General features: G+C 55.2%; 3 protein-coding genes across 6 annotated transcripts in view; 1 reads left to right on the forward strand and 2 right to left on the reverse strand.

Moving 5' to 3' along the window:
• The first annotated feature begins 69 nt into the window (after positions 1–69).
• Positions 70–2,935, forward strand: ACD (ACD shelterin complex subunit and telomerase recruitment factor). Of its 2 annotated transcripts, none has more exons than XM_027618025.2 (12): positions 70–330; positions 412–548; positions 687–780; positions 866–942; positions 1,080–1,124; positions 1,236–1,270; positions 1,343–1,569; positions 1,648–1,744; positions 1,826–1,906; positions 2,077–2,450; positions 2,577–2,668; positions 2,749–2,935. In XM_027618025.2, the coding sequence occupies exons 1-12, from the start codon at positions 232–234 to the stop codon at positions 2,870–2,872; spliced, it is 1,482 nt and encodes a 493-aa protein (XP_027473826.2). In that variant the 5' UTR covers positions 70–231; the 3' UTR covers positions 2,873–2,935. The 2 variants fall into 2 exon arrangements, with proteins under 2 accessions (XP_027473826.2, XP_027473827.2); XM_027618026.2 differs by having other exon boundaries at positions 71–330; positions 1,418–1,569.
• Positions 2,915–15,247, reverse strand: CARMIL2 (capping protein regulator and myosin 1 linker 2). Its single transcript, XM_035724977.1, is given in 43 exon segments — positions 2,915–3,056; positions 3,147–3,224; positions 3,719–3,818; positions 3,820–3,941; positions 4,044–4,115; positions 4,282–4,318; positions 4,880–5,002; positions 5,085–5,448; positions 5,532–5,639; positions 6,485–6,528; positions 6,530–6,571; positions 6,573–6,665; positions 6,667–6,710; positions 7,178–7,244; positions 7,364–7,516; positions 7,685–7,772; positions 7,859–8,019; positions 8,193–8,306; positions 8,394–8,522; positions 9,564–9,665; positions 9,747–9,909; positions 10,087–10,259; positions 10,408–10,465; positions 10,559–10,655; positions 10,756–10,837; positions 10,979–11,048; positions 11,243–11,347; positions 11,436–11,512; positions 11,630–11,707; positions 11,810–11,922; positions 11,999–12,085; positions 12,163–12,257; positions 12,381–12,469; positions 12,548–12,623; positions 12,737–12,810; positions 12,928–12,998; positions 13,205–13,296; positions 13,431–13,555; positions 13,663–13,725; positions 13,929–13,979; positions 14,075–14,169; positions 14,406–14,560; positions 15,132–15,247. Coding segments are annotated over 43 exon segments (4,350 nt in total). The 5' UTR covers positions 15,239–15,247; the 3' UTR covers positions 2,915–2,943.
• Positions 15,248–18,051: 2,804 nt separating this feature from the next.
• Positions 18,052–27,703, reverse strand: part of CTCF (CCCTC-binding factor) — a 49,315-nt gene continuing 39,663 nt past the window's right edge. For 2 of the 3 annotated variants that reach the window (XM_027620089.2, XM_027620090.2), the window contains 5 exons: positions 26,758–26,918; positions 26,056–26,238; positions 25,257–25,392; positions 20,711–20,872; positions 18,052–19,553 (listed from right to left, as the gene is read on the reverse strand). In XM_027620089.2, coding sequence (XP_027475890.1) covers positions 19,369–19,553; positions 20,711–20,872; positions 25,257–25,392; positions 26,056–26,238; positions 26,758–26,918 — 827 coding nt within the window. In that variant the 3' untranslated portion in view covers positions 18,052–19,368. The remainder of the gene's footprint in view (positions 19,554–20,710; positions 20,873–25,256; positions 25,393–26,055; positions 26,239–26,757; positions 26,919–27,703) is intronic. The other variant, XM_027620091.2, reaches the window with a different exon arrangement.

Raw genomic sequence — 27,703 nt, forward strand, 5'->3', positions numbered from 1 at the left:
GAGACACCGGGGTAAAACCAAGCAGGTTGGCAAGCCATTCTACCCCACAAGAGTCTGGCCGCAACTGCCCGAACAACACGGGCTCGTGCGCACGCGCGGGCACGCATGTGGGCGGGGCCTTGACCTTGGGTCCCGCCCAGCCTGGTGCGCTTCCTCTTCCGACGAGAGGCGGGGCCCCGGCGTCCGCGGGAAACCCAGGCTGGTGGTTCTCTGCTCCCGGCCACTGCGGGAATGGCAGGCTTGGGGAGCTTGGTCCTGCGGCCTTGGATTCGAGAGCTGGTCCTGGGGTCAGATGCACTCTCAAGTCCGCAGGCGGGGCAGCTGCTCGAGGTGAGTCCCCCACAATTCTCAGGGCTCGGAACCAGGGCAGGGCCCGAGGGCGGTGGGACTGACGCCACTTGACGCCGTCAGGTGCTGCAGGAGGCCGAGGCCCCGGGCCCGTCCCGCGCCCCTGACCCGTCTGAAGTCGCGGCCGCGCTGCTTGTGTCTGACGGGACTCACAGTGTCCGGTGCCTAGTGACGCGGGAGGCCCTGAACGCCTCGGACTGGTGAGAGAGGCGGCGCGGGGCCTGGGAAATCCGGGTCTAGCGGGAAGAACGCGAGGCTCGAGCCGGAGGTGCGCGGGCCGCAGGCGGGCGGGGCTGTGTTCGAGCGGGCTAAGGCCGTGACGGTCGCGCTTGCGGCAGGGAGGAGAAGGAGTTCGGCTTCCGAGGGGCAGAAGGCCGGCTGCTGCTGCTGCAGGATTGTGGAGTCCGCGTCCGAGTCGCCGAAGGCAGCGCGGTGAGTAGTGAGGCTGGCTTGGGTGGGTTAATGAGCCTGACTCCGTGACAACTCCTAAAACCTGCCCCTGAACTCAATCCTTCAGCCCGCTGAGTTCTACCTCCAGGTGGACCGCTTCAGCCTGCTGCCCACGGAGCAGCCCCGGGAACGGGTGATTGGTTGGTAAGTGATGCCTCCCCCCACCAGCTGTTTCTCTCTACCCACGCCTGGCTGCCATTAGTATAGGTCTTTTGGTTGGGAGGGCTCAGGCCCCTAGTAACAACATTGCCTGCTACTTTGCTTTTTTTTTTTCCCCTCAGCAACCAGGACCCGGATGTTCAGAAAAAGCTCTTTGACTGTCTGGAGTGAGTATGGAATTGGGCTCTTCAGTCAAGTGTGGCTGTGTCAGGGAATGGCAAATGTGTGTAGACAGGCCTCGGGATTGTTCCTCAGGCTTGTCCTCTCTGTTTCTATAGGGAGCACCTTTCAGAGTCCATCTCCCCCGGTGCAGGTAATTATAGGGGTTGGCCAGTGACCCTAACTCCCGTAGAGTGACCTCCCAGTCATCACCTTGCTTCCTTAGTAAGCTCTTCTCCCTCCCCACCCTTCCCTTCCTTCTCTTTAAGTTTTGGCCCATCCTCTGGTCCCCTGCCCTCAGGCCTTTCACTGTCCCAACTTCTGGATGAGGTGCAGGAGGACCAGGAGCATCGGGGGGCGCTAGTGCACCTGGCTGAGAGCTGTTTGATGCTGGCAGGCCCTTGCACAGCACCCCCCCTCACCCGCTGGGCCTCCTCCCGCCTTAGGGCCACGGTCAGTCTGGGGCTTCCCTTGGGGAGTGTCAGGGTGAGGAGTTGGGCAAGGACTGTGCTGAGAGTTTATGCCCCACAGGGAGAAGCTGTGTACACTGTCCCCAGCTCATGGCTGCACATCTCTGAGAATGACCAGCGAGTTCTGAGTTCTCTGGGCCCAGGCCAGAGGACACAGGGTAAGGAGGACTGGAGAGGGGAAGAGGGAGTACCTGGGGGCCCAGTGCTCACAGTGCTAATAAGCTCCCCCTGATCCTCAGGCCCTGAGCTGCCCCCACCAGACCCAGCTTTGCAGGACCTGTCGCTGATCCTCCTCTCTCCTTCCTCACTTACTTCCTCAGGTAAGGTGGTGCTCAGGCCACAGGCATTCACTGCTGTCAGCCAGGTTCCCAGGCTGCTGCAAAGGTTGCACACCCAGGTGGGGGATGAACACAGTCCCTGTAGGCTTGCCTAAACTCACAGGCCACTGAGCTGAGAGGGCTGTGCCCACAGTCAGTCCCCTCCTTCCCAGGAACCCCTGCTTTATCCAGCCACATGTCCTCAGAGGAGAGCGGTGCCAGCATCAGCCTTCTGCCTGCCCTGTCCTTGGCTGCTTCAGATCCAGTGCAGAAGGGCAGTTCCCAGGCTGTACCAGGCATCTGTTCAGCCCCTGGCCCCCGGCCCCTCAGCTCCCCACACCCTAGTCATGTACCCAGTTCCCCACTCCTGAGCTGCACCCCAAGTCTGTCACCCCTGGGCCATGTACCCAGTCCACATCAGGCCGTTGTGACTAGGGCCCAGAAACCTAGCCTGGAGTTCAAGGAGCTAGGGTTGCCCCCCAAGAAATGGCAGCACTCTGCAAGGACAAAAACCAGCACAGGAGCCCTGGAGTCCAGCCCTGTTTGGGTGAGCATACATGGACAGAATGGGGGAGGCCTTGGGTGGAGCTGGGAGTAGGGATGGGGAGGGGTAGCCTTGGATGGGGTTTAGGGGTCCTTACTGGTCCCTCTCCGGATACCGCACCACCTTTAGGATCCTCCAAAGAGGCATCGTGATGGTTCTGCCTTCCAATATGAGTACGAGCCACCCTGCACCTCCCTGTGTGCCCAGGTCCAAGCTGTCAGGTGAGTGCCTAGGGCTGCCCCTACGCTTTAAGTCACCAGTCCCCATCCTCATTGACCTACAGCCATGGTTTTCTTCCCAGGCTCCCTCCCCAGCTCGTGGCCTGGGCCTTGCACTTTCTGATGGAACCACAGCCGGATTCTGAGCTGACCAGGTGTGAGGGAGCATGGGGGAGGATGAAGCACACAGATCCATGCCGAGGATAGACAAACAGTGCTCCACACTCTGCTTTGAGTTTTTTAATAAAATAATCTCATGCGGCAGGAAAAGGAGAGGGTCAGGGGGTGGGGCCGCCGCCTCTTTGGTCTGTGGCTGGGGAGGGTGGGTTTGGCTCAGGGCTGGAGGACTCTGTGGGCAGTGGGGGCAGAGGTTGGGCTCCAGGGCCAGATCCTGCAAGGGGAGGAGGAAGGGAGAGGAGGGGTCAAGACCGGACCAAGCAGTCCTGCCCCCCGCTCCCAGCGGGCCCCAGCCTCCTCTTACCGAGGCTTGGAGACGAAGGTGCCTCAAGCTTTGGTCTCCGCTTGAGGACAGGGGAGCGCTGCAGCCGCAGGGGCCGTTCTGAGACACACAAAGACTTGGCAGAGGAGGGGGCAGATTTGCTAGGGGCTTGCTGCCTGTTCCCAAGCCTTCCCGTGCATCCTCCCACCCCCTGGGCAGAGGTCGCTCTTCTGGAGGTGGAGTAAGGGGCTAGGAGGAAGGCAGACCCTTGCTCCAGCCCTTCGGGCTCCTTAATTTCTCAACCCCTTCCTCATTGGTGGCCCCCTCCAAGGAGCCAGAGCCCCAAAGGGAGACCTGGAGTCTACCCTCCCCCCTCTCCTCCTGCACTCAAGCACACAGAGCGGTGTCCCCCCTCACCAGCAGGGGCCTGGAGCTGGTCCTCATGCACAGACACTGCTCGTCGCCCTGCTGAGAGAGGCCTCGGCCTCAGCTGGCCAGCTGGGGGAGGCCAGGATATCAGGGTATGGTCTGGACAGCTATCCCAACCCCAGCCCTTGCCTCCCCCGTCAGGGTCCGCAGCCCTGTATTGGAATGGGGCCTAGGTGCCCGCTTACCTTCATTCCTGGGGCCCAAGCAAGGGTCCTCGGGGAGGCCCAGGCTGTCTGGGGAGGGGCTGGCTCTTCGTGGGCTGGGGCTGGGACAAGGTGAGGGGGGGGCCGGGACCATCCTGTTGGCCCCAACCACGGCCCCTAAGCTCTGCATTCAGCTGCTGCCCCAGTGTCTTCCAGCTGGTAGACTCAGGCCCTTGACCCTCCGGACCAGGTCTGCACGAGGGGTCTGCAGGAAGAATGGTATGAGCCTAACCAGTGGTCTGACAACCCCCCCGCCCCGCTGCCTACCGTTGCATGTCCCCCAACACAGTCCATGGCCCTTACTCACCAGCAGACACGGAGTGGGTGCGGGACTTGATTGAGATGGGAGGGGCCTCTGTGGAACTGTCCATAATGTCACCTGCAAGGCAGGGCTGGGGGTTCAGGCACCAGCCCGTGGGAGGGAGGGGAAGAAAAGCCTGGCCTCTTTCCCTTGTTCCCCAGGAGAGCCGATGCCTTGGAGACTAGCTCCCTATGGACCAGTCCCTCACCGAAGCTGTACTGCCCTAGCACAGGGTCCCACTTACCATCCGAGCCAGCCTTCTTGATCTCTCCATCCTTGCTCTGTAGGAAACAGGGGAGTCAAGCTTAGTCGTGCCCTCACTCTAGCCTTGTTCTTTCTTCATTCTTGTAACTACCAGTAAGTGCCCACCAGGAGATGCTGGGATGGGTGAAGAGGAAGCTGATATAACCCAGGGGTGGTGATGAGAGGCTGGAAGCAGCTCCCGACAGAGGAACGCCTGACAGGCCCTGAGATGCACCGGGTGGAGCACAGCAAGATGAAAGCAGTGACCAGGGCTGAGGCCTTGGGACGGGGTTAGGAGGCAGGGCACTGTCTTGAGAGGAAGTCCCTGGAGGATTTGCTGTTTCAAATGCAGGTGACAAGGTCAGGGTTCTGTTCGATCTACAGCGGAAGGACCGTCCCAGCTCCAAGGAGGAGGGTAGCAGGGGCCAGGGCAGAAGCCAGGAAGGAAGAAGGCTGAAGCTGAGGACTATTTCGAGGAGGAGGAGGTAGAACTAATAGAGCCGTCTGTGTGTCATGAGTCTCCTGGTCACATATGTCACCCACAGACTGCCACATGGCACCTGCCCCCTCACTTTGCACTTGTGGCCCTCCCAACTTACTTGCTTCCTCTTGCCTTCGGTACTCCCGCTGCCTCTGCTCACGCCGATCCTCTGCAGCATCACTTGTACCCGCTGTTCAAAGGATGGGGCCAGCTCTGTGTCTCCCCGCTCCAGGGGCCGGCGCTGCGGACCGAGAAGCCCAAATGGGGAGAGGGCCCACTGCCTCAGGCCTTGCAGAGCCCTCGCCCCTTGTCCCCAGGCCTACCTTGTCAGGTCTGGCACCCAGTGTTTCTTCCTCCTCCTCAGCAGGTAGTAATATCATTGAATAGGCTTTGCTTTCCCGAGTGTAACGAGGCCGGCTCCTGCGGGCAGGGTCAGGGCTGCTGGTGCCCCCCTCAGCCCCACCAGGCTCCTCACCACGGCCGGGACGGGCTGGTGGCCGCAACAGGTCTCCAAGTGTGGTCTTCCGAGTGCGGGGAGCTGCCCCAGGGCTGGTCTCTAGATCAGGCCGTGGCCCCCGTGTTGAACGAGGCTTCTTGAAGGCAAAGAGGGTACCCAGCTTCTTTCGCAGTGTACGAGGAACAGGGGTGGCACTCCCCTCGTTGGCCGGGTCCTCTTCAGGGACCCAGCTGTGGGAATAAGCCAGCAGTGAGTGGAAAGGCCCATGGAATAGCCCACCCTCTCCCACCCCCTACAACTGCCCCTCACTCACAGGCGATCCTGCTGGATCAGCCTTTTGGAGAAGAATTCCTCCACGCCCTCGTCCACGCGGGCACTGAGCCCATTCCCTTCCTGCGGCAGGGCTGGGGGCACCTGGGGGACACCATAGGGTCAGGGCTGAGCACAACCATGAATTGTTTCCACCCCTTGTCTAGCAGCCTGGCCTGGGCAACTCCAGGACGTGGGAGCTGGAGTGACCCTAAGGGGCTACTGCCAAACGTTCTCGTCCAACTGGTGGGCAGAGATGGTTTCACGTATCCCCCTCACCAGTAGTTGGCCCTGGACACGTATACCCAGCCCACACCTGTTCTTGTCCCGTGGACTATCTATGCACCCTGAACCAGCAGGCTAGAACCCACAGGCCCCCTGGGTCACACATTTCCATTTGCCACCCCCTCTCTCCAAACAGTTCCCCGCAATACCCTCCACCCCCACCCCACCCGGCCTGCTGGCAGCTCAGCGGCGCCTGCTGCTGCGTCAGACCCTCTGGGGGGGCCTCAGGCTGACTATGCCTTCTGCCCTGTATCCACTGCCCCCACCAATACCCAATACACACAGACATCTCCCCACATAAACACCCCCTGGACCGGCGGTAGATGCAGGACTTGGCCCCACAGCCCAGCATCAGACTGAAAGTAACCCTGGAGAGGGATGATAAGATGGACACCCTCCCTCGCACATCCATCCATGCAGAGGGCCAACCCAAGATGCAGTCCTAAACTGAGATGTACCCCCAATGAAATCCACACACGTCATGACCCTGCATGGGAACGGCCTGGGGAGAGGGTGGCCAGGGATAAACCAAGACACGGCAGTACGACCAGGTGGTCTCGGGCCCCTAAAATCCACCTCCCTAGCCGCCATCACTCCTGAGGAGCGGAAAAGCCACCCGTGACCCCCAATTCCACGAGCTCTAGAGTGGGGGAAGGGCGTTCACCTGGGGGCCCCCCCGGCGGTGGCCGGTGGTGGTACTGGCGCCGTGGCCGCGGCCCGGGCCCGGGTCGGATGGCGTAGGGGCTGTCCAGCGGGTGGCCAGGTCCATGCGAGGCAGTGGGCCGGCCTGGAGTCCAGGGGTGGCGGGGCTCGGAGAGCCACGCGCAGAAGGCCCCGCCTGCGGCTCTGCATCCTTCCCCCGGAGCCGCCAGCTCGGGCTCCGGTTCCTCAGCAGCACCTAAGGGGGAGAGCACCAGAGAAGCACCGAGCAGCGAACCCGGGAAGGTGGTGGTGGCAGCGGAGCTAGGGCGGCGGGGGACCCGCCCAGGGCGCGGGGAGGGGCCCGGCTACGCCGCCCGCCCCCCGGGCCCCTCCCCCGCCCGCCGCTGTCCGTGGTGCTGAGCGCGGCCCCAAGCGGCGCGGCCCTGCGCTGCCCGCCAAGCATGCGCATCCTGGGGTTAGAGAAAGGGGGAGGCGAATGGAGACAGTGTCCGGCTCCTAGTCTGCTCAGGTCCTGCTTCATGCTGACCATAGCAGACCGCAACCTGCGAACTGCACAGAGGGCCTGGGCTGGCTCAATCAAGGGTCAGGGAGTTCCTAGGACAAGACTGAATGAATGTGTCCACGTGTCCAGGTCCCCAGATCTAATGGAGAACTTTTCAGCCCAACCTGGTTAACTCCCTTTCCCCCCAGACCCTGACTTACTGTGAGTGGAGGGAACCAGGTGAAGACATTGGCTGGACTCAGGCCATTTCTGTGGAGGATTGTCATCCTAGTGGGGAGAGCAGAAACTCAGCCTGGGACACAGGCGAGCTGCGTCCCAGCCTGCCACACTTCCTAGTAAGATGGGAAGATCTAGAGCTCTAGGCCCGGCGTTCTGGGGCCACATACCTTCTGCTCCTCTTCATCCTCCTTTTCCTTCACCTCCTCAGGGAAGAAAAGACCTTCCAATTCCCCAGGCCCAAGGGGGCTGGGCTCACCCCCATCCAGTGCTGGTATGGCAAGAGGCATTGCCACTGTTGCCTGCTGAGCCAGACTCTCCACCTACAACAATACAATAAAAGATGGGCAGTTGGGCCTCAGTCATAGTCCCATCAGTCCGAAAGGAACCCCGAAATACCCCTGGGCTATATGACCCCAAAGACATTATAGAACCCCTGCAAGGCAGTGACCAGGTCAGTGTGTGTGCGCTCGCACACAATTCTCCCTCACCAGCCGATCCCGGGCTGCATTCAGCCCCTCCAGAGCCTGAGCCACAATGCTCTCTGCCAAAGTCCCTGTGACTGACAACCGCATATCCCTGAGAGCAACAGAGAGCAAGGATTAATGGGCTATCTCTGCCCAGTCCCGTTCAAGTCCAGTCCAGCCAAGGCCCATCCAGTCTACCTGAGCCTAGTGAAGGCATGTTGCAGCAGGTGCTCTGGAAGCAGCTCTGGGAGGCCCCTTGAGCCCACCAGGACCGCCTCTAGCTGCTCCCTCCACCTGGGTCCCTGTAGCATCTGTGGGCAGAGGCTCCTTGTTGTGTCCAGTGTGGCCTGAGTGAAGTCCTGGGCAAAGATCAGAGCATGGAGAGTGTGGCCTGCGGCTCCAACCCCCACAGAACATTGACACAAGGGATATCACAGTCAAACCTATGCAATAGGGATCAAGCCTATATATATATATATATATATATATATATATATATGGACATGGGGCTGGGGCAAGGGTACCGTCTTACCTGCATATCCTTGCGGCAGACCTCGCCCACCCGTCCTAGGAGGCCCTCTAGCTTCTGCCGCAGCTGCCACTGATGACTTGGGGAGCTCCCAGCCTCATACAGAATTGGGAGAATCTGGAGGCCAAGGAAGAGGAGCTGCAAGTTGACACCTAATTAAGAGGGGAAGGGTCCTTGCAGCAGCGGTGGGGAAGGGGTGCTCACACTGAGAGAGAAGTTGGCATTTTGGATGGCATCCTCCGCCTGGTGCACAGCAGCTTCACCCTGAGGCCCAGCCCCACAGCCCAGTAGCTCCACATGCTCCTGCACTGACTGACACAGTTCATTCACTTCCTGGGGGGTGGGGGAGGCATGCATCAAGAATCAGTGCCATCCTAGCCCCCTCCAGCCTCCCAGACTCTGACTGCTTCCTTCCCAGCGTCTCCAACAGGGTGGGTGAGCTCCTGAAGCCAATACTATCAGACCAGCCCCTCAGGAACCCTATCTGTTCAAGGAGGGCAAGCAGTGTCCCCTTTGGATCATTTTAGGGACTTTGTATATCCTTCCTAAGTGCCCAGAATAGGAAGAAAAGGAGCTGTTAGTCTTTTCTGTTTTAGAAGCTCAGTCTGCTCACTAGCCACAGAGAGGACAGACTGAGGTGGGCAGAAATGGGAGTGAGGAGCCATGGACGAAGGACCTGGGAAGCAGGAGACATGTGGGGTGGGAGTGAGGAGCAGTGTGTTGAGAGTTAGCAGGGATAGGACCAAGGAGGTCTGTGGGGGTTCCGATGTGGCCAGGAGAGACCCGGCCCAAACTTCTGTGCACAACACTCGGTGAGTGTGAGCACCGGTGAGAATGGGGTCTAGGGTAGAGAGAAGAGTCTGTGGGAGGTGATGATGTCACTTGAAGGTGTATAGAATGTGAAGCCCCTGCAGAAGGCCGTCAAGATGCCTCAGCTTTAAAGCCTGAGAACGAAGTGGGATTTGGGAAAGGATAGGTAGTAACACCTCATAAGGGCAAGGTAGTGGAGGGAGATGAAGCCAGAGAAAGGGTTGCTGGGTTTGGGCCCCAGCAGAGGTCAGTGGAGAGGAGAGCCCTGTGAAAGGGAAGTCACAGATGGGGCTACAATCAGCTGGGGGTTGCGGGGAGAATTGAGGAAGGATTTTTAAATACCTCCCATCTTGAACAGGAGAGTCTACTTAAATGCTTTTAAAAGGCATCCAGGGGTGTTATTTGGGGGAGCTATCAAAGCGGGACTTGTCCTGGAGAGCATAACGCAGGCCCCCTAGCCCCAAGAAAGACGCTCAAACTCATGGAGGACTCCAGGCGCAACAGCTCTTCCCATCCATCCCCTATCTTCTGTACCGACTCAAGGTTGTGGGAGGGGACACCAACCTGCTCCGAGGGGTCTGAGACCAGACAAGGTGGCTGCGGACGGGCGGTGCGGTCAGAAGAGGCATGGTCCGCACGGTTATTCCTCAAAAGACAGGCTTGGATCTGGGCATAAGGGATATTGAGAAGTGGTAGGAGGCGGGGCCACGACACAGAGCAGGGCAGGGGAGGAGACAGGAACCCAACCTGATGCACTGCACGTGCGGTCAGTTCCGGGCGGCTGCGATGTGCCTGGGCCACGTCGTTCAGTGGCAGAGGCATGGCCTTTAGGCTGCGGTTCTGCTCCAGGGCCTCTGCCACGTCCAGCAGGCCCAGGGCAGATGTGTGGTTCCGGTCCCAAACCACAGACCTGGGCCAGAACTGGCTTCAGTCAAGGGCGGAGCTCCACAAGGCTCCACCCAACCCCGCTGGCCTTGTCCATTCACCTAGCGCCCCAGTTCCCAGCATTTGCCCCTCCACATTCAGCCCCGTCCCTTAACCCAGTAAGCCCCCCCGCCACGCCCTCCTCCCCGCAGACCCCGCCCACCGGAGTCTTGTGTTGACCCGAAGTGCCTTGGCCAGCATTTTGGCGCCGGCGTCCCCCATGGCGTTGCCGCTGATATCCAGCGCCGTCAGGTTAGGATTGGTGCCGAGGGCCCGGAGCAGGACGCTGGTGGCCAGCTTCAGCCGCGACTCAGCCACGGACAGAGACTGCAGGGGCTGGAGTTAGAAGAAAAAAAAAAAAAAAAGCGCCATTTGGGTTTGGAATCGGCGGTCAGCAAGGGGGGCAGGTGACAGGGTCTGAGGGAACAGGAGTCACAGGGGTCCGTCCATTGCCTGACGATCCCGCATGGTCCCAAGAACTCACACAGTCGTCATCCTGCATGAGCTGGACAATCCGGTGCAGGACGTCATCCAGGGTCTCCCTGTGGGGCAGGGGACGCGGTTTGGAAGGACCTGGGTAGGTGGTGGGTGGTGGGGTGCTGTCTGGGAGGTCCGGGAGTGGGATGGGGGCTCACTTGCACCGGACGTTGAAGTTCCTTCCAAGTGCCACATGTCGTAGGGACCGACTCCTCCCGATGGCCAGCACCAGAGTCACCATGTCTGAGCCAAAGCCTAGGGGTGGCTTGGGTCACGCATCAGGAGAGGCTGAGGGGGTGGGGATGGGGTGGGAAGTGGGTGGGCAGTGGGATTGTGGGTTTCGGGGCGGCCTCACCATTATCCGCCAGGTCCAGGGAGCTCACTGCGCCAGCGTCACACACTAAGTCTTGTATCACCTGAGCGCCCGCTGAGCGCAGCTGAAGGTGGAAGGCGCGGCACGCTCAGACCATCGGGCCACAGGTGCCGAGGCTCAGGCGCCCGATGGCCCGCGCTCCCGCCTCGCAGCCCCACTCCGCTGTGGGCCCACTGCCCGCTCACGTCCCGGGCCGGGCGCTCACCTCACAAGCGCTGAGGTCCAGGTGCAGGTCGCCCGTGTGCGTGTTGAGCGCGAGGCCTTCCAAAAGGGCCCTGGGAGGGGATGTTACAGGGGGTGAGGGAGCTGGGAAAGGGGGCCCCAGGGCGCGAACGAATACCAAGAAGGAAGGGCCAGGATGCCGGAGGTCACTGGGGGCGACAGGAGCGGGGTGAAGCTCCGGGGCGGGGGGGGGGGGGGGGCGGCCGGGGTGGTGGCCGCACACGTAGCCGTGGGCAGCGACACTGACCTGAGCGCGTCGGGCGGCAGCTTGCAGCCCGCCAGGCCCAGGTGCCGAAGCGTCCCCGCGCGGCTGAGGAAGAGTTGCAGCGCGGCGGGCGCAGCGCGGGACTTCCTGGGGTGGGCGAGCGGGAGGAGTGGGCTTCCGGGCGCAGGGAGGCGGCTCCCGGCAGTCTCCCCCCGCCCGGACCCGCCCCCCTTACGTGCGCGAGAAGACGTTCCTCGAGGCGTCCAGGTGGCTGAGGCTCGTGCAGCAGCCGCGGGCCAGCGCTGCGAACAGCTGCGGGAGGAGGGTGTGGGCTACACCGACGGAGGGCAGAGCACCCCCTCCCCCGCCCCCGGTCTACCCTCCGGCCACCGGCCCTTACAGATCACCCCCCACCGACCACCCTCTCACAGTGTCCAGGGCCGTGTCGGTGCCCGCGAGATTCAGGAACGTCAGAACATTAGGACGGCTCAGGAAACTATAGAGGCCCTGATGAGAGGACAGGGGTGGGAGGAAGTCAGGGATCACCTCACCAAGAGCTCCCTGACATCCCACTGCCCCCAGTCATTGCCTCCAAAGACAACCACTCACCCCATTGTCCTCCGAGGCCCCCAGCGCCCCAGGGTTCCCGGAAAGGTCCAAGTGGGTCAGGGCGGTGTCAAAGGCCACATTGGAAGCCAGTGCCCGGCCCAGAGACCTCATTCCTGGTGGCGGAGGAGGAAGTGGCTCAGCAACTAGGCAGAACCCCCCCCCCCCCCGCCCCCGGCCTACCCCACCTACCTCGTGGTGTCAGCCCTGTCTGCGCTAGGCTGAGTCTCCTTAGGGCTCCAGGACGATGCTCCAGGTGTCTGCTGAGAGCAGTCACGCCTAGGGAATGGGGGCAGCTGTGTGGCTCTCACCTCCTCCAGCGCCAGCCCCCTGGGGTTCCCTAGGTTCAGCCATACCTCGGTCATCCAGCAGGTTCCCCGTGAGGCTAAGCTCCCGGAGGGCAGAGCTTGAGTGCCCTGCCAGTGCCTGGGCCAGTCGCCGGACAAAGTCTCTGGGGACCAGACCCCAGGCATGAGACTCTGGACCCTGGATTCCCATCTCCTCCCCAGGCCCCAAGCCTCCTCATCCCAAGCTCCCAGACTCCTGTCCCCAAGCCCTACCCTGTCCCCCTTACCCTCTCAGGCCACAGTTCTCTAGCACTAGCTCCTCCAGGTGGGACGACTGGCTCATCATGTGCAGAATCTGCTCTGAGACCTCAAGGCTCTGAGAACCAGAGTGGGGCTCAGTGAGTTGCACCCTGGTCCCTGCACCCTTGGTCCCTCCCTGTCCCTATGTGCTCACCAGCTTCATGTCCACGCAGGAGAGGCACTGGAACCACAGGTTGTAGGACAGGGCAGCCACACTCAAGGCCAGGTCCCTGGGTGGCAGAGGGGGCAGGGGCAGAGTTCAGGGCTCCCCATGGAGGGGCCGAGGCTCCACAATGTGGGTCATGGGATGTCCCTCCCTTCCCACCCTTGGCAGGCCACAGACCGACTGCCCAGATGGCTGAAGTCGCAGAGGCTGAAGTGGCGGCAGCCTTGGCGATGGTAGATAGTGTCCACATCCTGGATGGGAAGAAGATGTCTCCCACCGGGCTTGGGGTCACAAGGGGGAAGGGGACCCGATGCACACGGGGGGGATCAGATGTCTCCAGAGCCCCCCAGGGAGGGCCCTACTCTCACCCACTGAATCTCCTCTCGGAAAGGGAAGCCATTGTAGTCACACAAAGCCTCATAGGTCTCCAAGAAGCCACCTGAGGGAGGTGCCAGGGGTATAGTGGGGTGAGGAGGAGAGAGACAGAAGGTCAGGGAGGGAGGAAGATCAGACCCGAGCTGGGTGGTGGCTGTGCTTGGAGTGATTCTGTTCAGTTTGGGAGACCCCCAATTCAGGGGTCTGGGGCTGCAGGATGGGGGGGGCGGGTAGGCTGGAAGTCCTGGGTGGCCTTTTCTTGGCCCTCACCACAGGGGCTGCTGGGTGCAGTGTCCTCAGAGGGGCTGCTTCTCTCCAGGCGAGCCAGCATGGAGGGGGATGTGGGCCTCCGGAATAGCTTGCTGGGGAGGGGCAGAAGGGAGAAGGGACAAGGGACTTGTAGCCCCTGGGATGGGAGGCAACCCACCGGTGTCATCCAGAGCACTCCCGTGCTGCCCTCCTTTCCTGCCGGCCCCTTGTAGGTGTTGGGCCTCACCCAAGGCTGGAGCGAGGAAAGACCTTCTTGATGGCTGCGGCAATGTGCTGGGCCAGCTGTTCCAGAGCAGCCACGCCAGGAAACTCCAGGACCAGCTCAGGCAGGGACTCTAGCTCAAAAGTCACCTGGGGCGGGACGGCGGCTGGGTTGGGCTCCACGTTCGGGGGCGCAAGTGGAAGGGGAGGTGAAAACCAGGCTGCAGGCCATGGGGGCGGGGTGTTAGCTGTCTCACCTGAGGGGGCGTCTCCTGCAGCGCCATGGCCTGGACCTCCAGGTAGCTGAATGTGCAGTCCACCTGCGGAGAGCCGGAGTCCGCTGGAAGCCTGGCCCTAGGACCCCCTGCCCCGGGATCCCAGTCCCCTGTGCGGCTGGGAGCTCACAGCCAGCCCTGCCCGTGACGGAGCCCAGGGCTGTGCGAAGGGCAGAGCCCACGGGCCAACCCTCACCCAGGAAGCTGCTGGAGGGCAAGGTGGGGTGGCAGTCAGCCCCTGGACTCACCCTCAGGGGGAGGCAGGTGTGGAGCAGGTAGGCTCTCCATCGTAGCAATGCCTGGGGGGGAGAAAGTGTCTGACGCCCTGGGCAGGCCAAGAGGCTCTTTTTGCCTGGGCCCCAGAGGCCCTCCCAGGCTCTGCCCCCTGCCATACCAGGACATGACCTCGCTCAGCACCCTCCCGCTCTGGTAGCCAGGTTTTCAGCAGCAGCTCGGCCTCCTTGGGCCACAGGAACCTGGTGATCTCGCCTGTGGAACGGCAGCCTGCTGGGTGATTTGGTCCTCCCGCGGAGGGCAACGCATGCCCACGGTCTGTACTAGGCCTGTGGCCTGGGCTCATCTATGGGCCAGCAAGGAAGGAGTGGAGTGGGTGTGGGGGGCGCCAAGCTCTTCGGAAGAGCAAAGAGAACCGCTTGCAGGTGCTCCCCGGACGCTGGGTGTGCTCCGGCTCTGGAGCCAAGTAGGCGGGAAGGGCCAGCGCTCACCTCTCAGCTCACACGATATGCCGTCGGGGGTCTGGGCCATGGGGCCGGGCCGGGCCGCCGGGTGGCCCCAGGAGCTCGGACGAGAAACAGTTGCGGGCGGGCGCGCACACAGGAAGCCTGGGGGCCCTGGCCCGCACTGCAGCCACCTGCTCCTCCTGCAGCGGAAGGTACGCTCTGCTTCCTGCCTGGCCGCCCCCAGCCCGGCTCCTCCCCGCCCCAACCTCCGCGGGCCAGGAGACGTAGGAGGAGGGCAGAGTCCCAGCTGTCCGCCCGCCCTGTCGCGCAGGAGCTACTCTGGCAGGGCAGGCACGGGGTAGGAGTTGGGTGGCAGGGACGGTCGCGCGTGTGGCGCGCGCCTCTTGCGGGTTCCTAGCCCCCTACTTCCACCCCGCGCCGCAGTCCCTGCCGGGAGCACCAGGGGGCGCTGCCCGCTCGGGGATCCCTGCGGCCCACCCGCGTTGGTCCACTCCAAAACCCAGCTGGGGCGGGGGATTGGGGGCCCGGCCCGGAGGGGCGTCTATTCAGCAAGGAGAATCGGATCTCTCCTAGAACCTCTCCCAACACCCGGGGCCTAACCTGAAGGACCTAATCTGTTGCTCCTAACCTGGAGCCTGTGACCCCGTCAGAGATCCACCAACTTTTTTTTTTTTTTTTTTAAGTAATCTCTATGGGGACTCGAACTCATGGGCCATGGGCCGGACATCAAGAGTCGCATGCTCTACCAACCGAGCCAGGCAGGCGTCCCGGAAATCCACCAGCTTTTGAAACGGCAGAAAAAAATGCCAGATGGGCTCAAGCACCCTTCTCTGCTGCGCAGGATCCTCAGCTCTCATCAGGCTCAGGCTGGACGAAGGCTGGAAGGTGGGAAGTACCCTCAGGGAGCAGCCTTGGGCTAAAGCCTAAACCCCAAGGGCCTTGGGGAGGGATGAGCAAAGGCCAGGTACATGGGGATCCTCCGTGTCTGCATCCTCTCCCTTCCACGGGACCTCACCTCTGCTGGCTGGAAGGGGTCAGGAGGTCATAGGGTGGGGTCCTGCTAACTGGAAGCATGCTGCCCTATAAAAGACCAGGGACCTAGAATCTGGAGGGTTCACAGGAGATTTATTATTTTTTCTTCCACTACAATCCAATTAAACTGTCACTTATTAGGAACAACCCTCTGCCCTGCCCACAGCTCAGCCCGGCAGAGGTGAAGTAACCTCTGTTAGCAGTAGATGAGAGATGGTGAGCAGGGTCCCTTGGCTTGCTTCCCATCTAGCTACCCCTCCTTACCTCAGGGCTTGGAGCGAAGTGGGAGCATGCTCCAGTCAGGTGATCATTCCCACCCCCAACAAAATCTCATATCTACCAAAGACAGACAAAGTGGCTGTAGAAACTGAACAGTAGCAGCTTGAGCAAAGCCTCCCCTCAAGCAAGAGGCCGATGATGTGAAAGCTGAGGACTGACTGGGGCGGACGGGAGGACTCAGCCAGAGGTGTTTCTGCAAACGGAGGCACCAGTCTTCTGATGTCTCCCAGTTTGGAAGAAGAGTTTGGGTTAAGATTTAGGACTCCAAGGCCACATAGAACCCACAAGTTGCTTTTAGGGTGAGAACTCAATAGGTCTCTCGCACTCTCAGCAGGCCGAGCGGTCGGTCGGTCGGTGGAAAATGCTGGTTCTAAAGGCCGACTGCCTGAACGTTCGTCCTGACTCCACCTCTTACCAGGTGTTCCACACTCAAGAAGTCACAACCTTTTTGGGCTTCCAGTTCCCGTTTCGTAAGCTGGAGCTATTAACTTACCTCAGTGTTGCTATGAGGCTACGAAATGCTGTTTAAGTGCTCACAGCAGGGCCTGGCACTCTGGGAATGTGCACACACAGCGGCCACGTCGACCACGGCAACCCTGGGGCTCCCCAGCAGACGGAGAGGAAGCGCACCTCGCCGGGGGTTTTCTGTTGAGAAGGATTCGGAGGGGAAATAAGAGAGGACTGCAGGAGGAGACTCTGGAGGCGAGCAACACGCTGGTGGCATCTGCCCCTGACAAGAGCAGACCAGAAAGGCACGGAAACCAGGGCAGGGCTGTGGGCTTGCCACGTACCTCCGAACTGCTGCTGGTCAGGGCAGCAGCGACCCAATTGCCACAACTCTATCAGAGACCCAGGGAACACATGGGACTCAGCTCCTAACATGCTGAGTGACTCAGCGCGAGGGGGAGAGGCCTCCGGCTCGGCTCGTCTGTGTTTTAGGCGGCAAGACGCTCCGTGGGGCGCCGTGGGGCGCCCAGGAAATGCTAAAAGCGCCTCCTGCTGCCACAGCGGAGGAGGGGCTGGGCTGCACCTCCCGCCGCGGCCACAGGTTCCCTGCAGATCGTTTAGAAGCCCAGACCCAGACCACCGGCAAGAGGAGGGCCCAGGTGAGGAAAGGGAGGATCTTACTCCAGTACCAGCTACGGCCTAACAGCGGGGGAGAGCTGACAGGTCAGGAACCACCCCGTCCACAGTTCTCTGGTGTGCAGTGAGAAACGGCTTCTGCACTTCAATGTTTATATATGTAAAATCTGTATTTTATACAGAAGGTTTTATATATAATGGAGTCACACAGGGTGCATCATGGCCTATGCAATGGGGGATCCTAAGTTTCTACTCCATCAGAATGGGACTCTTCTTGCCTCCTCTCCATCCAAAACTATCTTTTAAACTTTCAAACAACCTGCATTTACACAGTGAGAGATAAAAAGCTATGCTGAAGATAAAGATCTTACTGTTCTGCAGACATCTTCTATTACGAACACCAAAAAATTTAGAAAATCATATGGCCACTGAAACACTATGGTAGGGGGTACTCTGCCCCCATGTAGGGGCTGGCCCATGCCTGAGACAAAGACCCCACACTCCCGAAAGCCTCGGGTCGCTCACATGGCGTCCCAGGAGCTGACTGTCAGATTCTGAGTCTTGAGGCCTCAGATGCCCATTTTCCTGGGAGACGTGACTACGTGGACAGTACTAGCAGCCAAAGGTCACACACACCCCTCACCTTTTGTTACTTCTCACTGAAACCACTAACTCAGAATTCTAGTTAAAAAGCCCCAGAATTAGTGGTTGAAGCTTTTAACTAAGATGGGTTTGCCAAAGCTAGCTGCCCAGAATGGCCAGCAGCAGCAAGAGGGCGCTTCACTAACGCACCAGCTTCCTGTCCCAACTGCCTTTCCATGGGGCCTCCCGCGGCACTAACAAGCTGTGCTGTCTAGGAATCTCTCCCTGCAGCCTGGTGACTGACCCTGTCTCCCCTCCCAAATGACCTTCTCGAGGGCAGACTGAGCCCAGCTTCCATTGTCTTGCACTTGACAGAACTTCCCATGAGCCCCCTTCTTCTCTAACCTCTGTGGTCACCCCTCTGCTGCAGGGACCCACCCGTAAGGTGGATCACGGAGGCTGGCAGCTGTCCATCCACACCTTGCTACTCACACACACCTCTGTGGAGTTAAAACCTGTGGTGGGATTCACTAACCCCACCATTTGCCAAGATCATCTCGGAAGTGCTGGACAGGAAGTGGCCATCCCAGGAATAGAGTTCGCCTCTGCACGGCGACCAGGACTGCAGCACCCGAGGCCATGCACGCGGACCTGTGTGGCCCCCGGCAGGCAGAGATCACACGTGACGGGAGTGTCTGGAGCACTTGTTAATCCGTTATGATTTATTAGCTGTACAGCAGTAGGTCCTCCTCCCCAGCTTTCAACCCCATTACATATTTTATTACAGGTCTCATGTTGGCGTCCTAAAATAATGAAAAATATCACACAGTACAGCTAAGTACAAAATGCATCAACCTAGAGTCTGATAGCTAACTGATGGCTCTTTTAAAAGCAATACACAGAAGAAAAAAGTGTTTGAAATCAGCAAGACTGAGGCTCTCTAAAAAACACATTTCAAACGTGTGACAGTTCATGTGCAAGAATCACTTTTGAGTTGGTTTTGTTTCACATTATTTTGTTTTGCAGATCCAAAGTTTAAATTACTGACCTAGTGAAATTTTCTGGCCCAGCTTTTAAGGGCTGCTGTGACCCACTCATAATCACCCTTCTGCTTGAACAGAGGAATTATAAAACACAAAATTCAGCTACAAACAGAGCAAAGAAAATGTAGATGGGAAATCATAACTGAAAGTTAATTGTACAAGGTTCAAATGCTGGCTCCACGGGCTGGAAATCGCGATCTTCCGTGTGGGCGTCCGTCACTAGCGGGCAGCAGTCTCGGTGCCATTCTGCTACATGATTGTGATCCATTTCCTTGTCAACATTTACACACGACAGAGTCTGTGGTGACTTAATTTGCAAGTAATTAAAATGCTGGGTTTTCTTACACTGCACTTCTTTTCACCCTCTTAATTAATGGAAAAGATTAAAATGTAAAAAAAGTTATTTACAAGCTTGACCATACCAGAAACTCTGCCCAGAAAGAGGCAAAGCCTTCAGGACAGACGCCGGCCGCGGCATGCCGTACTACTGGCGTGCAGCTGGCTCCGAGCAAAGGGAGCCAGGGAGAAGCAGAAGCAAAAACCAGTTTAAAAGTGTAAGTCCTTCCCAAGTCTGCATTTACAATTAAAAACTCTCCTGGGAAGAAGACCTAGAACTCTGGGAAACCCGGTGGCCATTCTGGAGTGGTTTACCATAGCAAGAGAGAGGGTTCAATGTCTCTGTTTCCATCTAAGAAAACCAGTTAGGCATCAACACTGTCCTCAGCACTTCACAGTAAACCCTCAGGGACTCAGAACATTCCATGATTTGCTAACATCAAACAGCAAGTTCTAGTAAAATCACATTTTTCTAACATCATCCTTGAAGTTTTAGTTCTCAGTGTGTTTGGTAAAATGGTGTAAAATGATGCTTTTCCCAAAGCCAAAAGAAGAAAGAAGGGAGAAAAATTAAGATGCGGGCCGTTTAAACACAGCCCAGAGCAGTCCTGGCGATGAGCAAGGCCCCGCCATCACCGGTCCATCATGCTGAGGATCATCTCAGGCGTGAGGTCTCCGTTGGGGGCGTCTGTGGCGGCTGGCTGGGCCTCCTCTTCCTCCCCCTCCACGGGCTCTGCGTCTGGCTCTTTTTTGACTTCAACTATAATGTTCTCAATTGCACCTGTATTCTGGTCTTCCACCTGGATGATGGCTGTTGCTGGCAAGAAAGAGCATGAACAAAACAAATGCTCCATTAAAGCCCCTGAGGATTGCAAGGGTCCCGTCAGACTTGACACTAAATGGATGTCAGCAATGCAGGAAAGCCTTTTAGCAAGGACACAGAGAAAGTCATTAAAAAAAAAAAAAGACTTAATGACCTAAAATATGGCCATTCATAAAGCCCCAATACTCTTTGGCTATCAAAGAACAAAATGCTGACATTCATGTTCATATGCCTCCCAAATTCCATACTAAAAGCCTTAGTTTTCCTTTATGTCATAAAGTTGAGCTTTGCACTAGTATGAGAGAGGCAAATGGTGCAGACAGCACACGATTAAAACGACCTCCTGAAGCGTGTGATGCAGGGTCGGGTTGGAGGTGAACCACCTACAGCAAGAACATCCATTTCTGACCCTGAAGTCTCCCACACCCAGGGCCCTCCACCAGTGTTTTCACTCAAGTATGTGTAGGCGAAATGGCTCCCAGGGTCTACAGTCACTCCCCCACCCTCAAACCGACATTTATACATGGGCTCGGGGAGTACATTAAAAAAAACCAAAACAAAACAAAAACCTTGCGTTTGTTAAAGAAAAAACCCTGCCTGGCAACTTTCAGGATATCCACAACAGAGAAGAGAACAGAGACTCAAGTCCCCCAGAGCCTGATGTCACAAGGGCCGTGTCCACTGCCATTTGTGCTGTGAGGTAGAGGGCGAACACCTCTGCCGTGTCTGCTCCTACAGCAGAAGGCCAACCCTTGAATCCACAGGCCTGGATTTCTTAGGAGGAACACTCAGCACAGAAATTGCTTTATCCTTCATCCCTTAAACTTTGGCTCTTTTACATTCATTATCGTATCAATGCTGCCAGCTGACTGGGATGTTGGTTGTTTTGCAGAACCCTCCCACAAAGTCCCCATCTTGTGAACATGCACGCACCTTCTACTCGGGCCTTTGCCCTGAAGTGCAACAGGCCTTCTCGGGTCTTCCCTCACGTGTTTCCCAGTAAAAACTAAATAATCGATTCCTGACAGTTTGTTCCTGGTGTGACCGTAACTTGTTCTCATCATCCCCCAAAACAAGGACCCATCTGGCTCCTGCCCACGCTGGGAGCAGCCGCCAGCCTCCAGCCTACTAGGTGGAGACAAGGAACTTACGCTGGGTCTGTTTGGGCTGGTTGGTTCTGCCAGGAGGGCGTCCTCTCCGCTTCTTGGCAGGGGGTGGGGCTGGGGTCACAGGCTGAGGCTCTGGCTCGGGTTCAATTTCCACAGCAGGTTCCTCCTCATCCTCATTGTCATCCAGGTCTGGCTCAGCATTTTCTTCTCATGAAATCAGGAGTAACATGGGGGGGGGGGCGGGCAGGGAGAAGTACAGCAGAAGAAAAATAACACACACACAAAATCATATATTCTGTTAAGTCTAGTTACATATTTATTTTCATCAACAGAAGTCCATTTAAAAATGCTTTTGTTAGAATTAATACACAAATCAACTCGAAGACTACTACTCCTACTTTATGTGGACTGGATTATTACTTTTTTCTTTTAGCTTTAGACATCAGAATATTAAGTTTCAAAAAAATTTCTTTTAAAGATTTTATTTATTGGGAGCCTGGGTGGCTCAGTTGGTTAAGCAACTGCCTTTGGCTCAGGTCATGATCCTGGAGTCCCAGGATCGAGTCCCGCATCGGGCTCCCCGCTCAGCAAGGGGCCTGCTTCTCCCTCTAACCCTCCCCGCTCTCATGTACTCTCTCTCTCTCTCTCTCAAAATAAATAAATCTTAAAAAAAAAATAAAGATTTTATTTATTTGACAGAGAGAGAGCAAGAGCAGGGACACAAGCAGAGGGAGTGGGAGAGGGAGAAGCCAGGCTTCCCACCAAGCAGGGAGCCCGATGTGGGCCGAAGGCAGATGCTTAACAACTGAGCCACCCAGGTGCCCCAAGTTTCAAACTCTTAAGAGGCAATTCCATCATATGCCAGATATATAACAATACCACAGTGTTTAAGTTGAAAACATACATTCCCTCTATCTATTACGCAAAGACAAAGCAGGGTACTGAACCTGAGACAGACCCTTGAAGATGTGCTCCTGCCAGTCTGAGTAGGCAGAAGATATGTGTGTGTACACGTGCGCATGCACAACATAAATTCCTATTGCATTGTGAGGTCCTATTACTAGGATAAGCAGCAAACATTCTTCTAGGACTGCGATTGATGTTTTTTTAAAAAATATTTATTTATTTATTTAGAGAGACACACACACACACGGGGGCAGGGGAGGAAGCAGAGGGAGAAAGAATCCTCAAGCTGACTCTGCTGAGCATGGAGCCTGACATGGGGCCCAATCCCACAACCCTGAGATCATGACCTGAGCTGAAATCAAGAGCTGGCCACTCAACCTACTGAGCCACCCAGGCGCCCCCTGATGGGCTTTTTTTTAAGGCCAAGTTTTTTAACTTAATCCTCAGCTATGCCAGAATCAATGGGTCATTCTTAACTCCCTAATTTTCTCCCTGATGCCATCATCATAGAGGGGACTATTGTATAAAGAATACTGACAAGGAGCTTTGGATCCCTTACTAGGTGTGTGACTTGGGACAATGACCAGTGAACCTCAGTTTTCTTATATAATCTCTAAAGCACCCCCAACCTACTTACTAGTGATTTGAGGATCAAAAGGATTGAACTGTAACACATGTAATCAAGCTCTGCAATTTGGGACTCCACTACACAGACACACTTCTTGTTTGCACCATGTGTCACAGTTTTTAACATTCTCCATTATTCCATTTTGGCTTCATTACTTCATTTAATAAGAGGTGCTACCCTCATTTTATAGAAAAAGTGAGAAGCTAAGTGATTTGGAAGGCATGGCTAAATTATAGCAGGCAGAACTCAACCTCCAGCCTCTGCCTGGGGCTGTCCGGCTGCCCACCCCTGGGCCGCAGTTCCGGGGCTCCTGCTACCCCAGCCCCTTGCCACACACGGCATGCGAAGTACCCTCCCTGCTTGCCTCTGCCTCTGAGAAGTACAGGTTATGCTGTCTTTCTTTAGGAACAGACATTTACATTTAGAAATCTAGGAGTAAAGGCCTCATCTTCAGGACAAAATGCCTTGTTTGTCAAATCCTAAGTGAGAATGTGGGGAACACACTGGTATGTGGCAGTGTGTCAAGAACGAGATGAGATACTTCCCTGTTGAACTTATTCAAGCCCCCTATTGCCTAAGTTGGCCCAATGCCAATTCAGTCAGAATTGGGGGGAAGGAAGCACACAAAGAAGGTTAATAGGGTCAAAGGCTTATTGGCTTGGAGAGATTTTGGCAAAAAGCCTTGAAAACAGCAGTAGATTCTGCTGGTTAATCTCTGCAAGTGGCCAACAGGCAGAACTTCTGGGAGAAGACAAATGTGACTGTGTGGCCTTGGTCAGCAGTGGGATGGAAAGCCCAGACTTTCTGGGGGGATAAAAAGACACTAGGTACAAGGTCCAGAACCAAACCGTGCTCTACAAGCCAGCAATGCATAAGACAAAAGAAGGAGTTGCAGCATCTATTAGCAACCATCAGTAAAGTCTTCTGCTGAAAGATGCTCTGGTGATGCATAATTAGGGAATGAAGCCTATCTTACTGGGAGATGAACCACAGAAGTGACCAAGGTGGTACCATAAGCAAGAAGGCTAAGTAAGGGCCAACATCTGTGGCAGTAGGAGGCTCTGCAACTAGAAGCACCTACAGAGATCCTCCAGCTCAAGGTTATCTGTGGATCTCTGGTAGCACTTGGGGCCTGTGATTTTTTTTTTTTTTTTTTTTATTTGACAGAGAGAGACACAGCGAGAGAGGGAACACAAGTGAGGGAGAGGGAGAACCACACCTCCCACCAAGCAGGGAGCCCGATGTAGAGCTCGATCCCAGAACCCCAGGATCATGACCCAAGCCGAAGGCAGACGCCACCCAGGTGCCCCTGTGATTTTCTTTTTTTTTTAAAGATTTATTTTAGAGCGAGAGCGAGCAAGCAAAAGAGACCACATGCGAGCAGGGTGAGGGACAGAGGGAGAGGGAGAGAATCCCAAGCAGACTCTCTGCTGAGCATGGAGCCTGATGCGGGGCTTGATCTCAGGACCCTGAGATCACGACCTCAGCTGAAACCAAGAGTTGGACACTCAACTGACTGAGTCACCCAGGTGCCCCCACTCATTAATTTCTTAGTCAAAGGGTCCCACAAAGATTCTCAGTACAGAATGGCACATATGTTTGTTTGTTTTTTTTAAGATTATTTATTTATTTGAGAGAGAGTGTGCATGCGAGCAGGAAGGAGAGGCAGGAGGAGAGGGAGAATCAGGCTCCCCGCTGAGCAGGGAGCCTGATGCCAGGGCTCAATCCCAGGACCCTGAGATCATGACCTGAGCCAAAGACAGATGCCCAACCGAGCTACCCAGGTGCCCCAGGAGAGAATGGTGTGCTTTTAAGTAAACCGACATTTTAAAGGAGGCATGTTTACTGAAAACCCAGTGAAGAAGAGAATGCTTAAATTAGATTTTCTAAAAAAGGCAGCAAAAAATAAACTACTCTTACACTTACTGGATGAATATTCTCCCAAAAAAGTAAAAGTTCTAAACAGAAAAGGTTTTATTAAAATAAAATACACAAAAACTAAAAGGGACCTTGTTACAGATCTAAATATAAAAAAACCTAGTGCTTTCATGAGCAAGTTTTACATAAAATCAATGGAGAGACTGAATTTTTCAAATATTTTCAATCTTCAAAATATTTTAATCCCTCCCCATTATTACTAACAAGCAATGCAAAACAAAATGAGGAGCCTTAGAAACACATAAGGCACCATCTATAATTTCTCCAGTCTGATGGTGCTTCTGGGGAAGTGTATTCCCCAAAACAAAACCCCTCTACATACACCTTTTACCATAAAAAGCTTAAATCTTTAGTCACAGATGTGCCTTCTCAACTACTTGGCCAGCAGCCCAAGCACCCACATTACAGAGCCTAAAACCATGAGACAAGTGTGTACCATCCAATGTGACTCTCCGTTATTGACGCTCTTGTTCTCCCTCCCTCTTCATGAGTCTAGCACCTCAAAGCATACCTTCTGCCTAGATTTCATGACTAAAGTAAAAAAAAAAAACCCCAACAGCATCAATGGTAGGAAAATAGGCAAAGCGTTACATTATAAAACGAAGAGATTAAGGTAGGAAGAGAAAGGCTGACCTTCATGGATACATCTCAAGGCTAGGCTGACAGAGGCAGTCAAACCAGAAGTTGGTCAAGATGCTTAAGAAAACTTCTTCATGTCCATTAGATTCATTGCTCAAATCTAGACCAGATTCCTAAATGTAAAAGTTATGAACATAGAAAAGAAACTCTGCTGGCCTTAGAATATCACTAATCTGAGGAAACTGAGTCAACATACTAATTCTGCTTTGGCTTTAAGTGAACATGTAACATGTAATGTATTATCAAGCAATGGAATACCAGGAGAAAAAAACACACAAATAAACAAAAAACACGATCTTTTCCCAGAAACAAACTAGCTGCTGCTGTAAATACATAACATACATTAGGGAGACTAGAGGCTATAAAGGAAGTAAGAATGATTGGCCTCTCAATCCCAATACATCCATACATCAAAGTACTGGCAACTGGGCACCAAAATCTACCACGTGTAACAAAATCAAGAAATAAGTTACTCACCACTGTCAGAGGAGTCTTCTTTTTTGGAACGCATCTTTCTTTTTCTGCCACGTTTACTCTTCTTTGTTTCCCCTCCATTTTCCCCTTCTACGCCATCTGGACCAGCACAATTGTCAGCATGTCTTGCCATGGTATTCTAACGGAAGAAACAAAATCTTCATTCACGTTACTAAAAAAACTGGTATCAAAAATTAGAAGTTCACTTGCTTTAGTTTTAATAAAATAAAAATTTCGGGTATTCATTATCTAGTCTGAATGTTCTAGTATGTGCTAATAAGCACATCCTGAACATGCTCTCCTCATTCAAGGGAAATGGTCTCCATCTGGAAGAGGGAGAGAGAAGGAAGGAGGGGGGAGAGGGAGGGAGAGAGAGAGAGAAAGAGAGAGAAAGGGAGAGAGGGAGAGAGGGAGAGAGGGAGAGAGGGAGAAAGGGAGGGAGGGAGGGAGGGAGGGAGGGAGGGAAGAGAGTCCCTCAGAAGAGGAGGGGCTGGGTACTCTCAGCAGCCTGCAGGCAAGAGGAACACAGGAGGATTAGACCAGCCCCCTGTCCTGTGCAGACCTAACATGGCCCCAAAGGAAGATCCAAGAAAGACCTATTTCAGATACTGAGTCCCCCGCTTCAGCAGGAGGGTTCACACATGTACAGAAAAGCTTGAGGTGGGGAGGAGTGGCCCTTTCCAAATGATAAGGCATCTCTGTGCTTATAACCTCAGTGGAAAAAACTGCCCTGCTTTGCACTGGAAGACCAAGAACATGATATTAAGAACCGTGATAAGGAAAGTAAAGTTCTGACTCTCACCCGGCGTGTAAAGGTTTTCCCACACTTAGAACAGACAAAGGCCGCAGGGACAAAGTTGGGGTCATGATAGCGTTTGAAGTGCATGTCGAGGAGCTGTTTCTGGCGGAAGGTCTTGTCGCAGTGGCTGCAGGCATAAGGCTTCTCCCCAGTGTGGGTGCGCTTGTGCATGATCATGTGCCTCTCCTGAAAGACAGCAGGTGGGGGAAGAGGCCTCAGAGCCCGTCACAGGGCTGCTACCCCAGCCACCATCTGCACACATGTGGTTGACAGGCCTTTCTCTCCGGAAGGGTCTAGGCTCAAAACTGCTTGTCCAGAGGATAAAGTTATCTTTACGGAGCTGCAAAACTGCTTCCTTAAATCCCAGTACGGATATGCTCCCTCTGGCTAGGCTGCCTGTCTAGATCACCCCTAAGCCCCAGGACCATATTCTTTTCTTATCTCAGGTCCTGGACTTAATTCTCCCAGTTTTGATAAAGCAGCCAGGAGTTTGCCTGAGGGGGAGGTAAGCTATGACTGAATAAAAACATCAGCTGGAGACTGAGGTGATAACATCGAGGAGACCGACCTTTGGTGATATTCCTCATAAGTCAGTTTGAAAATACCATCCTTAAAAACAGTTACTATATAAGGAATCTAAAAACCCTCTGATAAAACCTGACACTGATGGGGAATCAACTGCTTTCTAACTATGAAGGTCTCTACCTGTCTGCAAGCGTAATCACACTGGTCACACTTAAAGCGCTTCTCGTTCTTGTGTGACTTCTGATGCTGGATGAGGGCATAGCGCTCATGAAACACAGCATCGCAGTATCGACATTTCTTGCCTTGCTCAATGTAGGAATGCTGCTTTCGCAAGTGGACACCTGAAAGCAAAACACAAATCCGTCTAACTTGTGAAAACAACAAATAAGCATTTCATTAAGTTAATAATACGTTCTTCTCTGCTTCTTAAAATATTTACTCTGGCTGCTATCCTGAAAGTGAATTAAAAGGCAAAAAGACAAGAGAAGTGGAAAGACTAGCTAAGATATGGAAACAGGACAGGTGAGAGAAGATGGTGGCTTGGAAGGAGCAGGGAGAACTGAGAGACCCAGAAAGTAGCATCAACAGGATTTATTCACTGAATACAGAACAAGAAAGAAGGTGGGTGTCAATAGATGACCTCCAGGTTCCTGGCTTTGAAAACCGGGTAGGCGGCTGGGGCCATTTGCTGAGACAAGGAACAGTGGAAAAGGGCTAAAGCCCTTTGTTTTGGGGAAAGGGGGCAGGGGGGTTTTAGACCTTCAGTTTTGAACCTGTTAAATTTGATTAAATGCCAATGATATCAAACTAGGGATGGCAAAGGCTAGATAAGCCTAGCTCAAAGGAAAGATTTAGAGTAAGAACTGGAGTTGTCGGGATTTTAATTAGCTCACGGGAGTTCAAGAAATCACTAAGGCAAAAAGAAAAAGAGTATGGGTCACACTTTAAGAAAGCTAACAGATAAGGCCAGTGGAAAGAAAAAGGGTTAAAACGAGAGGGATGAGAAAGAATAGAGAAGAAAGCCAACAGGCTATCGTGCCATGGAAACCAAGGGAAGGAAGTGTTTTAAGGAGGATGGCACAGTCCACTATGAAGAATATTCTTAAGAGATCAAGAAAGATGGTAA

The sequence above is a fragment of the Zalophus californianus genome, chromosome 17 (genome assembly GCF_009762305.2).
Source record: "Zalophus californianus isolate mZalCal1 chromosome 17, mZalCal1.pri.v2, whole genome shotgun sequence".
NCBI lineage: Eukaryota > Metazoa > Chordata > Mammalia > Carnivora > Otariidae > Zalophus > Zalophus californianus.